Consider the following 14,638-nt stretch of genomic DNA (forward strand, 5'->3'; position numbering starts at 1 on the left):
GTTTAATTTAAAGTTGCTTGAATGGGATGTTGGCTGAGCACACCAAAGGCCCGATGTAAAGCACAAATTCACCTCCTCGCTTATCCTCTTGGTACCTGGAGCCTGTGCAGAGCTGATCAGTATGAGCTGAGCTCTTGCTATTGGGGGTGTGTCTAGGGGTGATTTTTTTTTCTTTCCCCCTCCTTCTAAGAGAGGGCTGCCATAGCATGTGAGTGTTACGGGGATTGCCTTGCGGCATTGGCTGAATAGGTGCGGGCTGTCATAGGGGTGTCATGTGCACCTTCCTGCTCACGTTGCAGGGGCAGCCCTATGTTGGGGCGGGGGGGGGGGGATCCTTCCAACTACCACCCCTCTCAACACTCCTGTCCAAACAAGAACAGGCCATCCAAACACACACACCTAATGGCCGTCTGGCAGGGAGGGTGCTGCTTAGGGCAACAAGTTGTGTGTGTGTGTGTGTTATTAGGTGTCTGCAGTTCTAATAAAGGAAAGCAGTGTGTCCTTCACTGCCTCATCAGATGGCTTTGCTCTGCTTTGTCTGCCTTTCTGATTTCTGTCTGTGTCTGTCGGTGTTGCGGTGGAGCTGGATGGCTCTTAGACTGTGGGTCATCTGGAGAAAGGCGCTTTCGGGATGGACCTCACCTGTGCTTACGGACTATCTCTATGCAATGAGTGTGTTTGAGACTGAGAAACTTTAGATGTTTTTGTGGTGTTTTTGACCTGGTGTGAAGTGGGTATACAATAAGGCAGCGTGTGTGTGTGTTTGTGTATGTGTGTGTGGCATTGCTGTTTCCCACGCCATTAGAAATGCTGGGGTGTCCAGCGAGATTATTTTTGGATCAGTGACAGCGTGTCAATGGCTGCAGATGCATCGCAAAGGAAGGCTCTGAGATACCAACAGACCCTGGTAGGTCTTTCCCAATCTTCCTTTACTTGCCTGCCTGTATGCTGTCCTATCTTTAACTTCCAAAGGTTTTCCCTCGTTTCTCTTGTTCTGCCATCACACCTGCTTCTCTCTCATCTTTCCATCAATTCACCTGTCACTTCCTCTCTTCAAACCCTTTTTTTTTTAACCGTTCTTCATTCTTAATGATTTTATTTTATTTTGGTCTAGCCTTCATTACTTCTCTCCTACACCTACTTTTTCTACCCATCATGCTTCTCTGCTCCATCATACAAAGTCCTCCTCGTGCTCTCCTACTAAATCAATAATCTTCATCTCCGCTCTCATCCTCCCCCCACCCACCCCAACTCTGTCTTTTCTTCTCGAACAAGATTTATGCAACTTCATGTCAACTTTATTTCTGCAGCTCGGATAGACACGAACAGTCTGTACAATTTCTCACCGCCCACGCCTCAACCAGCTGAGTGAAGGCGATAAATGGAAAGTCATCCCTGGGAAAATGGAAAAAACCCTCGATCGTTTACATTTCTTTTGCGACTCATGTGCATCTTCTTTCTGATGCCTTGTAAAGTCATTGCTGTTTACATGTGGCGGTGGATATAAATACCTATATACAGGAAACCGGAGCAGACAGGTTAGATGTACGTGGTGAGATGAAGTCATGTCACTTTATCCTCCAGTTCATCTGTTTAAATGCTTATCCAGAATGATAGTCATTCCTCCCAGGAGCATCTCAAGATGTCTGGTGACATTTAGCCACTATTGACTCTTTTTTTTTTTTAGCATTTTTATTCCCTTCTCTGCTGTGGTCATAGATTACTAACAGCTTCAGCATGCTCTTTTCTGCAGAGCTGATTGTGAGTTTGAGACAAGACAATGAGCAATTGAGGCTGGAGCAGCTGGGCTGTGTATATTCATGTAACTGATCAAGTGCGGAGGAGCAACAGCAGTGTGTCAGTCCGTCCTTCTGCTCGTCTTCCTCTTCGCCTTTGAGAAGATGGACGATTGTCCAGAGCAAATCCCAAATCCCTGGTCCTCCTTCAGTCCCTTGGTGCTGCACAAGTCAGATATAAATAAGACAATTAATTAAATCACGCTGTTTACAAGCTTAATGTCTCTGTGAAGTCACACATCTCTCAGGTGTGAAAGCTGTGTCTGCGTGAGAGGAAATTCGAGCCTTGAAGGATCAGAGGATTTTATGTGCAGAGCTGTTAATAGATCGTCCTGATGTAATTTGTTTATTGATCAGGAGAACTCTCCTGTGGTTAGTTTGGCTGGTTCACAGATTCACACCGGTGCCTTAAACTGAAGATGACTGTCTGTTTTTAGTGCTTGTTTTTAGGTGCAGTAAGTGTTGATGTTACGCCTGAGATTTGCTTTTAGATCACATATAACTGTTATTTCAACTTAATTCACAACAAGCCTTTCAATGATGTTCAAACAGCACTCGAGGGTCAGTTTTTGCTTTAGAGGATTGTGTGATGAATGAAGCCGTATTACAAAAAAAAGTAACTTTGCCCTCAGAAGGTTAATGTTTAGTTTTCATTCACTTACATGATTTGGTTCTTCACAAATTACACAAACTAGGTGACGAAAGATTTTAGTGGCACCAGTCGACTGATTTATACATTTTCATAACAAGCAAAAGTGTGACCTCTTTTTTTTTTCTTTTTTTTTCTCATGTGACCTCATGCGCAGATTACTCTCGAGCTATGGACCAAACACTGGTTGCCCTGGAAAAATGTGTTTTCCCCAACTGGTTGGCAGTGGTTTCTGGAGGTTCCTGGCACAAAAGTGTGCGGACTGACCAGAGCTTTTAGGAATAAAAGCAATTTTAAGCTGCTTCCTTATTCGCAATGATTCGCCAATACAGTTAGCACCAAATTTTTAATTTGGCAGATTTTTACGCCAAATGCATTTCCTTAAACCAAAAGGATTTGGGACTGAACCAGGGACCCTTCTGTGAATGTGGAAACCACTAACCTATGGGTTTTCTGTTAAATTGCTTAATAATCTCAGCTAAAAAATCTTTTTTAAAAAGGCAGTGAAGAGATCATGAGGATGTCTGGAAAGAAATGCTGTCCACCCTTCAATTTGGCCTCGGGCATGTCTTTATCCACACCTCATCAGGTGTAGTCAACAGTTTAGCCCAGGCAACACCAAAAGACTTGCACTGTCAGTCCAATGAGGGTAGAGAATATGGAGAAGTTTAAAAATACCAATATAATAATTAGAAAAGTTCAACTTTAGACAAAAGCTAATAAAAGATTTGAATTAATTTAGTTTCTTTTTTGTTTATCTGGTTTTCTGTGATATTTAATGACATTTAAGTGATGGATCTTTAAATTATCCACCCACAAAAATTAATGCTCACTGGCCTTGCAGAGTAGTGTTTATTAATTTAAAATCACACAACTGTTGGTGACTCTTCACTTTCCCAAAGAGGAAGCTCCCTCTGTGGACTCTTGTCACACTGACAGACGTTTCCACAGTGACAAGAGCAAATCGCTGCTTGTGAAGATGTACACACACACACACACACACACACACACACACACACACACACACACACACACACACACACACACACACACACACACACACAGTGTATATTTGTGCCTGCTTTTTACATCTGGTTGTGTGTAACAGTTGATGTGATGGATGAGGTTAAAAGCGAGGTTGTGTGAGGAGACGAGTCTCAATCTGTGAGAATGTCAACAGCAGTGAAATAGATCCCATAAGTCTCAAATGTTACAGGCTACTAAAAGGGATAACGTTCACCTGCCAAATGTCCCGTGGGCTGGAATGACTGCAATGTAGACGATTAAGCCATTAAATTTCATACGATAATGCGGACACGTTTTTTCAATTACAGGGGTAGTTCTAATGTAATAATTAAACAGTTGGATGTTACTTCCATAGCATAAAGGTGAAATGTCACATTGCTAAATAGTGTCAATAGCTTGTTATTGTTTTGTGTAAAGGTTAAAGCCTTCCATCTGTCTGTTCAACAAGCCTCCTGGGAGAGATGGCCCGAAAGAGAGGCAAACAGCGTCAGAGAGAGAGGCAGAGGGAGAACTGGGGAGAAGTGTGTCAGTGAACGTTGGATCACACTGCTGCTAAATTTATCGACGAGTAAGGTTTCACCTCAGGGGTGGGGGGGTTGGATGGACGTGGACAAGGGTTGGTGAACGGGAAAGTTTGAGGGTGAAGAGTGAGGCAGAAAGGTGAAAGGTCTCCAAAGAGTCCAGATGCAAGAGAGACCGCTTGGAAAAATAGACAAAAAAGTAACTTTTTGTGTTTCTGAAATTCATAAACGCAGATTTCTGATCTGTAACGGTACCTTTATGGGTGTGTGAAAGTGGAAAATCATAAAACATTGTGTTGCTTATGGAGAGTGGAGCCAAAATCACAAGAAATAGAACATTTAATACTGCTGGTGACTGAAAATATGAAAGCTTGTTGCCACCACTGGATTGTTTAAATTTCTTTTTTTTAATGTTGAAATTTTACTACAACTTTGAGTTAATTACTCTGAATTTCAAGATGCATAACTTGAGCTTTTCAGATAAACCCAAAAACAAACTTCCATAAAATGGACTCGTGGGAATTTGGTACTTAAACGCTTTCTGTCTAATAAATGAATACAATTCTATTAATATATCAGTTTTAAAAGAAACCCATTGTACTTTTTTCCAACTTTGTATTTTTAATTTCAGATTCAGGGTAGCTTTGCATAATTCAGTCACAATAAGCCTTGATTAACTCATACCGGACTTTGATGTCGCTCCAGTGTTCAACTATTGTCTGAAATAAGCTGTTTTAGCCCCTTTTACTCCTTTGTTTAAGGGATTTTATGGAAATCCACTCTACTTCATAGCCAAGAGTTGTTAGGATGCCTGGGTCGTTGACCCAGGGTATTTGAGTTTATTATATTATTTATACTTTTTAGTCTTTGGTTTCTTTGAGTTCTGTCTTATGGTTTATGTCTCTGTCTTCTTTAGTTGCTCTGTCTCCCCTATCACCTGTATCCCCTTGTCTAGTTCGCGTCTCTGTGTATCCTTAGTTCCTATATCCCCGTGTTCAGTCAGTGTTTGTGTCTGCCCTGGTCCCACGTCTCTGTTCCCTCTGTAGTGCCTGCATGTGAGTCTGTGTTATGTGTTTCCTGTTTTACTTTGAAGGTCTCTGTCTTATCTCAGTGTGTTCAGTTTACGCTTCCTTTTGTCTCGTCAGTTCTGATTTGCCCCAGCTGTGTTTCCCTCCTGTTATTCATTCCCTGATTGCTCCTTCTGTGTATTTAAGCCCTGTGTTTCTCTGTGTCCGTGTCGCGATCTACCGTTTACCAAGCTGTGTGTTCTGTCAGTCCTCTGGTGTTAGTTTATTTTGATTGTTTCCAGTTATGTTATATTTGAGTTTAACATTAAAGCGGTTTTGAGTTCACATCTGTCTCTGGAGTCTGCACCTTGGGTCCTATCCCTGTCCGCACACAGCCCTCACCTAACAAGAGTAGAAAATAACCCCTGAAACCAAGCTTTTTGAATATTTTGAACTCTGACCCTTTGGTTCACAGTGATTGCTTGGACATATGTTGATCTGACAACAGGAAACTTCAGCCATATATGAACATCTGCAAAAAAAAACTCATTACAGGTCCCCTTTAAAAATCACAAATGTAGAGTTGTTAGACTGCCCAGAAGAGAACAAATGTAAACAAATAATAAATGTTAAACAATGAATCAAACTGATATCAAAGGGGGCGGGATTAAGGATTTAAGCCACAGTCAGACTATGTCAAAGTGTCAGTCCACCACGTCTCTTCTTTCCACTAATTTCCTCTCTAATAAGGAATAAAATACCCAAAATACTGAGTGATACCTGAAATATTTACATCAGGAAAAAGAAGGCCATCCATTACACTCACAGCGGCTTAATATTTTTTCAGACTGATGTGCATTAGTTCTCTATTAAAAATCTGCTTTCATCTGTCTTTTTTTGGGACATGCTTGTGCAAAGAAGAGTGGTTGGATTCTGTCTTCTACTACACATATGAAGTGAAATATTTCTTACAAACAGGTAAAATAATAACTACTAATAAAAGTGCAGGGCTAACTGTAGTTGCTGGTGATGATAGGGGATCCTATACTACCACAGTTCAAGTTAAATACAACCCGACAGCCCTCCAAACTGACTGACGTTTCTTGTTTTTGCCAGATCTCAAGAACATTACAAACTGCTTCCTGCTGGGATCATAAATCATCAGCTCCCCAAAATAGAAGCCGACTGATATCCACGGCTTATCGCGGCTATACTGGCATCACAGTTCATATCTGTGCAATATGTGTACAAAAACGCGTATGCTTCTCCAAACAGAAGAGAAAAGAAAACCATAACTTGGGGTAATTTAGTGTGTTTCCAAAGGCATTGTTTACGATACTATCAGCACCTTCTACAGCACATGTGGCAGAACATGCAGCACATATGCAACAAAGTCAAGAGGTGTCTTCACAGTAAGCTATTAACTAATCTGTGAAGTGCATTGCTGGAGTAAACACATAAACACAAACTAATCCAGAATAACAATTATAGAGTTTATAAATCCATAAAATCGCCACGTCAAACTCAACATTCCCAAATCAGACTGCCTCTTCCCCAAACTGACTGACAAACCACGTGAGAATTGCTGGGTCAGAACAGAACACCAGACTGACCCATAAGTACCACAGTTGGGAAAACAGAAGCTGAGGTCATCAACTTAAACCAAAGAAATCGCTTTGAGTTTGTAATGAACATTTTATAGAAGATTAAACTGTTTTATAGGCTGTATTTTATAATTAAAGGAAGCTAATTTGTGCTTTTACAGTAAGGTTTACTGTGTGTAAAGTCTCACATCATGTTTTTATGTAACTTAAGCATTAATTAATGGCACCAAAAAAGGCTTCTGTGTACAGAAACAGAGGAATAAAAACATGATATGGCACATTGTACCGGGGCTCAGCCAGGCTTTAGTGAAGCATGCCATTCATGCTGAAGGCACTTGAAGAGCAGTGCAGCATTATCCATACACAATGTTAATATATTTATGGTCCTCTCTCAGTCAGCAGGTATTATTTTCATGCCTTGAGCTTGCATCCTGCCTGCTGGGTATCATTTATGATCCTGCTGCTGGAATCTGCCAGATTGGCTGCATGACTGGGAATCTACCCTGCTGAATTAAGAGCTGCTGACAATTTATTGTCAAGCTTCAAGTGTCTGTATTAACCTCTGCTGCTTTCCCTTTTTAGTGTGTGTGTGTGCGCGCACACTCACCTAAGAGTCACTACACTCTTTCACTGTATGGAAGCAGGTAGCAGGTACGTGTCCCTCACACTGGCAAAGACAGGGAAGGACAGTTGTAAGACAGATATTCAGAGAAGGCATTACTGAGTGTTGGACACATGCAAGACAGTGAGCAGGAGGAAGAGCTGAGAAGATGAGGGAGCGCATCAATACTTTTCAGACAGGTCTGAATATCGATCAGTTTCTGGTAAGGCTCACTATTTCCTCCCTAAATAGTGAACTGCTTTTGCAAGATGAAATGCATGTATGCAAAAGTAATTGAATTCTAGCTTCCGTTTTCTTTTCGCCGACTTTAAATTTCATGTTGTGCCTTTATTTATTGAACATGAACCAGGTTTAGATAGGATTTAATGGCCTCACTGGTTTGATTTTTCTGAATTTCTTGGTGGTAACATGAAGTGTGGTCTCGCATGTAAGACACAGTTTGTTTTTTTGTTTTTTGGCTGCCTCGATTTGCCTTAATTAGAAAATGACAGCTTGAACAGTGTTTGGATGAGGCATGGAATTGTTATTGTGCTGGCTAATTAGTGTATGCATATGGAGACACTCGTGGAAGTGTGTGTGATAGCTGGGATGTGTGTGTGTGTGTGTGTGTGTGTGTGTGTGTGTGTGTGTGTGTGTGTGTGTGTGTGTGTGTGTGTGTGTGTAAGGGAGGTAATCTGCTGATCTGTCCATCAGTGAGCAGGTCAGGTTTTATCATTAACCTTGTGCTACAGGACAGGGCTATATTGTTGTAAGGCCTCACCACACACACACACACACACACACACACACACACACACACACACACACACACACACACACACACACACACACACACACACACACACACACACACACACACACACACACACTTAACAAACACACGTAATGTTCATTTAAGACACAAACACAGACTCTGTGCGCTGAGAAACCTGCACAAACACACACAGATATTTATGAATATGCAGTGCTCCCTCACAAGGGACACAGGAATATGCTTGTATTTTTTAATTAACTCTCAATGTCACACTGCCCTTCAACCTCTGCATCTATCAGCAGCTCTCACTGTGACTGAACCTCTCTCTCTCCATGTCTCTCTCTCTCTCTTTCTCTCTGCAAACCTGTTTGTTTTGTTTACACTTGAAGCTTCTTTTATTTTACAATATTTAATATCTTGTTCGAGCCAACTCGTACAGAACAGATCCATGAACAAATTAAAAGCTCGCGACTGCTCACCGGCGTAATTTGAATACAGGGTTTTAGTCTTAACAAACCCGAGGGAGTGATGTTTTACATTTTTCCGATTTCCTTCATCCCGTGAGACTTACATTAAGAACAACAGTAGAAGCTCGGGTTCTTGCGAGAAATTAATAACGAGATGTGTCAGGACCGTACAGTAACGCCTGGCTACGTCCGTGTGTCCGCGGAGATTAACGAGAAAAAAGCAAGGAGAGCTACGCAGGAATCTCATGGAGAGTAAACAAGTGTGGGAAAAGGAGGAAGAGGAGTTTGGAGAGGCAGGGATATGTCCTTGTGTTCTTGACTTGGAGTGGGAAGGTCATTCCACATTTGGGAGCCAAACAATGGCAACAGAAAATGTGCAAAAAGTATGTGAAAGTTGGACAAACTGTGGTTACTGATGATGATTGATTGTGAGATTCGGTGTGTAATGAACATGCAAGGTTATGCGAAACAGTGTAAACATAAGGCTGAGGGATGAAAACAGCAAAGTCACCTGACATTAATAAATCGCGGCTTTCAGTGTCTTTCTCACGCTGTCAGTCGGCATTGTTGTCTTGCTGAGACGTGCTTGCTCTCACCTTTTATTTGTCTTTATGTCTCACCATTTCACAGTCAGGTGACTTTCTGACAATGCAGGAGCTGCGGCTCAGTTTGTGACAGAAATATTAAAAGCCCAAAGTGACATCGTGAATTTCTCTTTATTAATAGTCCAAAAATGCCCAAATATGACATTTTTGAATAAACTTTTCACACTTGTTGAATTTGTTTTTGATTGTGACATGAAGACAAATGCAAAAACCCCAAACTAACATAAAACACAAAGATAAAGAGATTGAAACAACAAAGATTTTAGACTTTTTGAGATTTTGAGCAAGCAAACAAATAAAACTCAGCAGAAGAAGGAGGTGCATCCACTGCACTATGTAGATGATATAAAACTTAATTAATTAATTAAATAATTAATAGCAGCAATCACTGATTTATCCCTTTGATCGATCTGTTGATCTTGAATGAGAGGTCAGAGGTCAAATGTGGCATGATATTTTAAATCCTTACACAGTACTTTCTATATGTTGACAGTAAACACCACACTTTTAAGAATTTTGACCAATAAATCCTCAAGTTGACCTTGAAGACTTTGGTGAATGTAAGCCAAATGTTAATGGATCCCCTCTGCACCCCTACAAAGTTTTATCAGAATTCATTAAACTCTTTTCGAGCTCTCGTGTTTACAGGCAGAATGACACACACACACATACAAACGTTGCCAGAAACACAACCTCTTTAGTGAAAGTGATAAGACCAGTAAAATTATACTTAAGTGGGATTTGGCTGAGTAATAATTCCAGTTAATTAAAAATAATTACTTTAAAACAAGAGGAATATGTTAAGATATTTACTTTTAAAGATTATATTTACACAACATGAGATTTGTAATTCGTTTGAGGTTCACAGTGTGGTAGTGAAAAAAAAATCTTATCAGACATCTGAAGGTCACTCGGCTCATTTTGAGGCTCCATCAGCAGCTTCAAGGCAACCTGGATCTCATTTGAACTGAGGGAAAGTGTAGAATAAAAAATGTCTAACTATGTTAAATGGGTCCCAGGCTCAATCTGGGAGTGGGTTGGGTATTATCTTTTAAACAATGGTCATGATCTGTCAGCCGTGTTCATACGCAACACACCTATTCAACAAGGATAGACACTAGGAAGAAGAAGCTTGAAAGACATCATCAACTGTGCTGCAGTTATTTTTCTCTTTTCCTTGAGGCAGGGCATGAGAGGTCACATTTTTTCCTCTCTCTCTATGAACAGTGCACAGGTTCCTGTTGTTTCTGTCCCTGGTTTTGATGCTGTCTGGTGCCAGCGGCTGTTTGATGATGTTGATGGATTAGGGCTTTGGTGCTAATGTGTAGTGCAGTGGTGAATTTGCGTGCAGTGCAGGACACGGAGACAGAACAGAGACAGAGCTGCTGCAGCATCATGCAACAGACAGGTGATGAGAACCAGGTAAAGACATGAGGACCGAAGGCTGTAGCTCGTCAGAGGTTGATTCTTTTTTTCTGTTTTCTCTGCCATGACTTAATTACACAGCCCTCTGCTGTCTTTCTCTAATCTTCAAAATTCACTTTGGATCATATGCATGCACTGAATTTGAATCTCTATTTCTTTTCGTAGCTCTCTTTTCCAACATTTTACCGATTGATCATTTTACTGATTTGTGTACTTTGACATATAAAATCAAGAAACCTGTATTGTAAAACCATATTGTTAAATATTTGCTGTTTTTTTAATAAACGTATGAAAATACGGCTTGTTTACCTGCCCTGTTCTTCCATACAGCGGAAGATGACAGAGGTCACTGTTATTTGTGTGATACATTTGCAGGCGGTGAAATTAGAAAGTAATCAGCAGTGACCTCTGTGATCTTTTGCTAGACTGAAGAACTGTAAAAGTATGTGAGTTCTTGTTGCCTTTAAAGCAGCAAAATGTGAAGGTAAACTGGTTTGCCCCGAAATAAAAACATGTTTTTTCACATTAGAACATTTTTATTCGTTTGTAGTGCAGACAATAAACAATCACAAACAGCTCACTGACGGATTCATTCCTCATTTTTAAGGTTGTAGACAAAGAAAGGAAAATAAGATATGTCAGTGTCATGAGTGGAGACCGTTTTATCTTTACTTGCAGCAGAAAATTCTTCAGTACGATATCTTTTTAGCACAGCTCTATTTTCTTGTCATATGTTTTATTTCTTTTACTTAATCCCCTTACCTAGGTTGTTTCCATCGTCAGAACAACAGAACAAAACTCTAACAACAAACATGGAGGGTTTTTTTCTTTGTTAATTATTTATTCAGTAAATTTGAACAAATTTATAAACAATAATCTAACATTTCATAATATATTATCTTAGTGCCTAACCATCTGAGTCCTCTTCAGTCCTGCATTTCTCCCACACTTTCATGTAAAAAGGTGCCTCCTTTAGATTTCAGCGACAAAATCATCCTCTCTGTTATAAAGATCTCCCTCACTATGTTCTTCCATTGTTCACAACTTGGACAGACATTTGTGTGAAATTAAATTAAATTCTGTATTTAAAAAAGTGATAGGAAAAGATCCTCCTATGTGCTTATAGACTCGCTGGCCACTTCATTAGATACACCTTGCTAGTACTGGTTGGACACCTTTTTGAAGCCGTTTCACCTCTCATCCAAGAAGCTTCTTCAGTTCTAAGGTCAAATGGTGGAGAGTCCCAGATTTAAACCTAGCGGGAGTTTCCCCCCACAGAGGGACAAAAGGACCCCCTGATGATCCTCTAATTGCCTGAGCCAAGGTGTGAAATTGGGTTTGGGTCCCAATCAGCCAGAACTGAAGAAGCTTCTCAGATGAGAGGTGAAACGTCTTCAAGCAACTTAAAGAAGTCCAGACGCTTTTCTTTGAAAGCTCCTTTGACTACGATGACCTGGATGACTGAGAACCTTCACAGACTTTAAAATTTACATTCTCCCAGTTGGTACTGTCATAACGAATCATAATATATCCTACCACTCTTATGCAGATGATATACAGTTGTACCTATCAGTTTCCTCTGAAGATCTGACCTCTGTTTATTAGCTAATGAGCTGCATTAATGACATCAACTGCTGGTTGTCTCGAAACTTTTTAGAACTGAACAGAGACAAGACAGAAATATTGTTGTTGGTCCAAAAAGTCAGAGACTGACAGTCTGTTTGATCTTAGATGGTAATCTCACATGTTCACAAAGCTCCTCCGCACACTCCACCTCTCTGTTTTGCTTCTTTAGCTGAGAGTGCTTTCAGTTCCTGTAGTCCTGTTCCAAGCTTTCTGCTGACCTGAGATCAGTAACATCTGTGCCAACATTCAAAAAACAGACTCAAGACGCGTTTTTTAATGTTTTATTTCGCTGTTTTCATTGTCTTGAGGCACTGTAAACCTAAATGGAGTTTTGTATTTTTATCTTTTGTGCTACTCAGTTTACATATAATGAATTAAATGTATTATATAAATAAAATCCCCATTGCCTGTGCCACTGAACAGGTGTGTCTAATAAAGTGTCCAGTGGGTGTATGCAGATAGAAACAAGACGGTACCTTCAGTTGCTGTCAAAAAACATAACCTTTGGAAGAAATAATCGCAGCAGAACTGAGGAGAAGTTTTCCGTTGCAAAAACTTTCATCAGTTTCCATCTTCACATCACACAGAAAAACTTGTATGTAACTTACTTTAAATATAAGTTTTCCTGCGTGATGCAAACTCTTGCAACCCGTTTTGAGGAGGTAATATTCAACCACCTCTTTGCATATTAACAAATAACTGACAATACTTTGTTTCTCCTGCTGTTAGCTCAGGTTTTACGGGGCTGAAGGACAGGAGTATTAAGCTGTTAGTGGTGCAGCATTGTTCTGAATAACAGTTTGTGGTTTGTGGTGTTTAGTGAGATTTTAAATAACCTCCTCGACGATTTAGAGGCATCAAAGGTTTTCAAAAGCCTCCAGCAGTAACTGCTTGGCCACCTGCTATGTGGTATATTCATGTATTAATTATAAACTTCTATATCAGTCACGTTGTCATGTGGTTGTAGTGAGTCATGTATTGCAGTGGACTGGTTATGTGAGGCTGTTTTTTGTGTGCACTTGAACTGGAGAAAAATGAACTTGCGCTCTGTAGACGTAAAGACTTTTAGAGAAGATGTGGATTTTTGTCTCACCTTTCTTTCATTTCACCAGCACATAATTATGTTCAGTTAGCCGAGCTTTTGTCCTAGTTGGGCCTCATGGTTGGATGTGGCCGCTCTCCTTTCCTGTGTGAACATGAGACAGAAATGTGTGGCAGCCAGCTCTCTGTATGATTCAGTTTCTTGCTTTGCTGTGTGGTGGGATGCATGTGATCTGTAGGTTTCAGTTGCACACACCATAGCTGCATCCGGATCTGCAGTATTTTACAGCTTCTACAGTTTTAACGAGTCCGGTGCAAGCTGACCGAATGTATGTGTGTGTGTTTGACAGCATGTGTGTAGGTGTCTGTGTAGTCATAGGTGTAAAATGCACACGCAGTCGGAAGTGGAACGTGTGGAATGTCCTCTCTTTCCGAATATCTTCCTCTGGCTTTTTTCCAGACCGTTCCTTTGCTCAGGGCGGGGATTTTCCAATCTCTATGCCCATTTTGTCTATTTCTGTCTGTCAGGCTATTCAGGTTGGTGTGTATCCCTTACATACACGCCACACATTCCCCATCTCTTTCTCGTTATCTCAAGACTCTTCACACTAGATCCAGTTTTATCCTTCTTCCAAGTCTCAGTTGTCAGAGGTATTTCGCCTGTTTTTCGTTCTCTCCCTCCTCTCCATTCTAGCGTGTTGTTTCTCTTCTGTGCAGCCCAAGAAACACATGATTTCTCGACTGGGTGCTTTTCGTTTCATAGTGATTGCCAGTGTGTCCCCTTGGTTACAGCTCTACGGAGAGTACAGGGAGCAGCTGGGAAACTTCGCCCGACGGGAGGCTGCCCGTTTACTGACAGAGAGACAATGGAGAAGACAGGCAGGGGACAATACCGCAGCCACAGGCCGCAAAGGCCACGGCCGGCGGCATCATCATCAGCACCCTGTGACCCTGGAGTCGCATCACAGCCATGCCTCCTCCACCAAGAAGCCTCGTCCCTACTCCAAATGCCAAGGTGACCAGCATGTGGTTATGAAAATGTATATGGAAACATTTGGCTGCTTTGCCACTTCCACACACTTTGTTGTTTTATTACATGACTTTTCAAAGAGTGAAGCTTTGCATTTGTCTAATGGTTTCAATTTCTGGTTACTTTGCACATTATGATTTTACATGCAACATGATGAGCTCATAAAATATGAGGCAGCACGGTAGTTTAATCAGGCTACACGAGGCACTTAGACTTAATACCACTTGAACTTAAGGGCTACTGCGATGGGGTATCTAAATGTAACCTACCCAGAGTTATAAAAAGAAAATCTCTAAAGGTGCAAGACTCAAAACATTTACCCAAATCTTAAGGTATAGAAGGTATTTTGTAGCTATATTTTGGAGGCTATAAATGCAGATGATTATGACATAAGAGGGACTTTAGAGTAAGCACTTGAAGGAGTTGTGCTCAGTATTGTGAACATGTGCACAGAGTTGAACTGTT

General features: G+C 40.8%; 1 protein-coding gene across 1 annotated transcript in view; it reads left to right on the top strand.

The window, feature by feature from the left end:
• The first annotated feature begins 386 nt into the window (after window positions 1-386).
• clcn1b (chloride channel, voltage-sensitive 1b) overlaps window positions 387-14,638 on the top strand; it is a 32,497-nt gene continuing 18,245 nt past the window's right edge. The window contains exons 1-2 of the mRNA XM_085423217.1: window positions 387-907; window positions 13,936-14,158. Of these exons, the coding sequence (XP_085279343.1) occupies window positions 857-907; window positions 13,936-14,158 (274 nt within the window). The 5' untranslated portion in view covers window positions 387-856. The remainder of the gene's footprint in view (window positions 908-13,935; window positions 14,159-14,638) is intronic.

Source organism: Rhamphochromis longiceps, linkage group LG11 (genome assembly GCF_057381845.1).
Source record: "Rhamphochromis longiceps isolate RC_006_pf linkage group LG11, R_longiceps_female_GT1.1, whole genome shotgun sequence".
NCBI classification, from domain to species: domain Eukaryota; kingdom Metazoa; phylum Chordata; class Actinopteri; order Cichliformes; family Cichlidae; genus Rhamphochromis; species Rhamphochromis longiceps.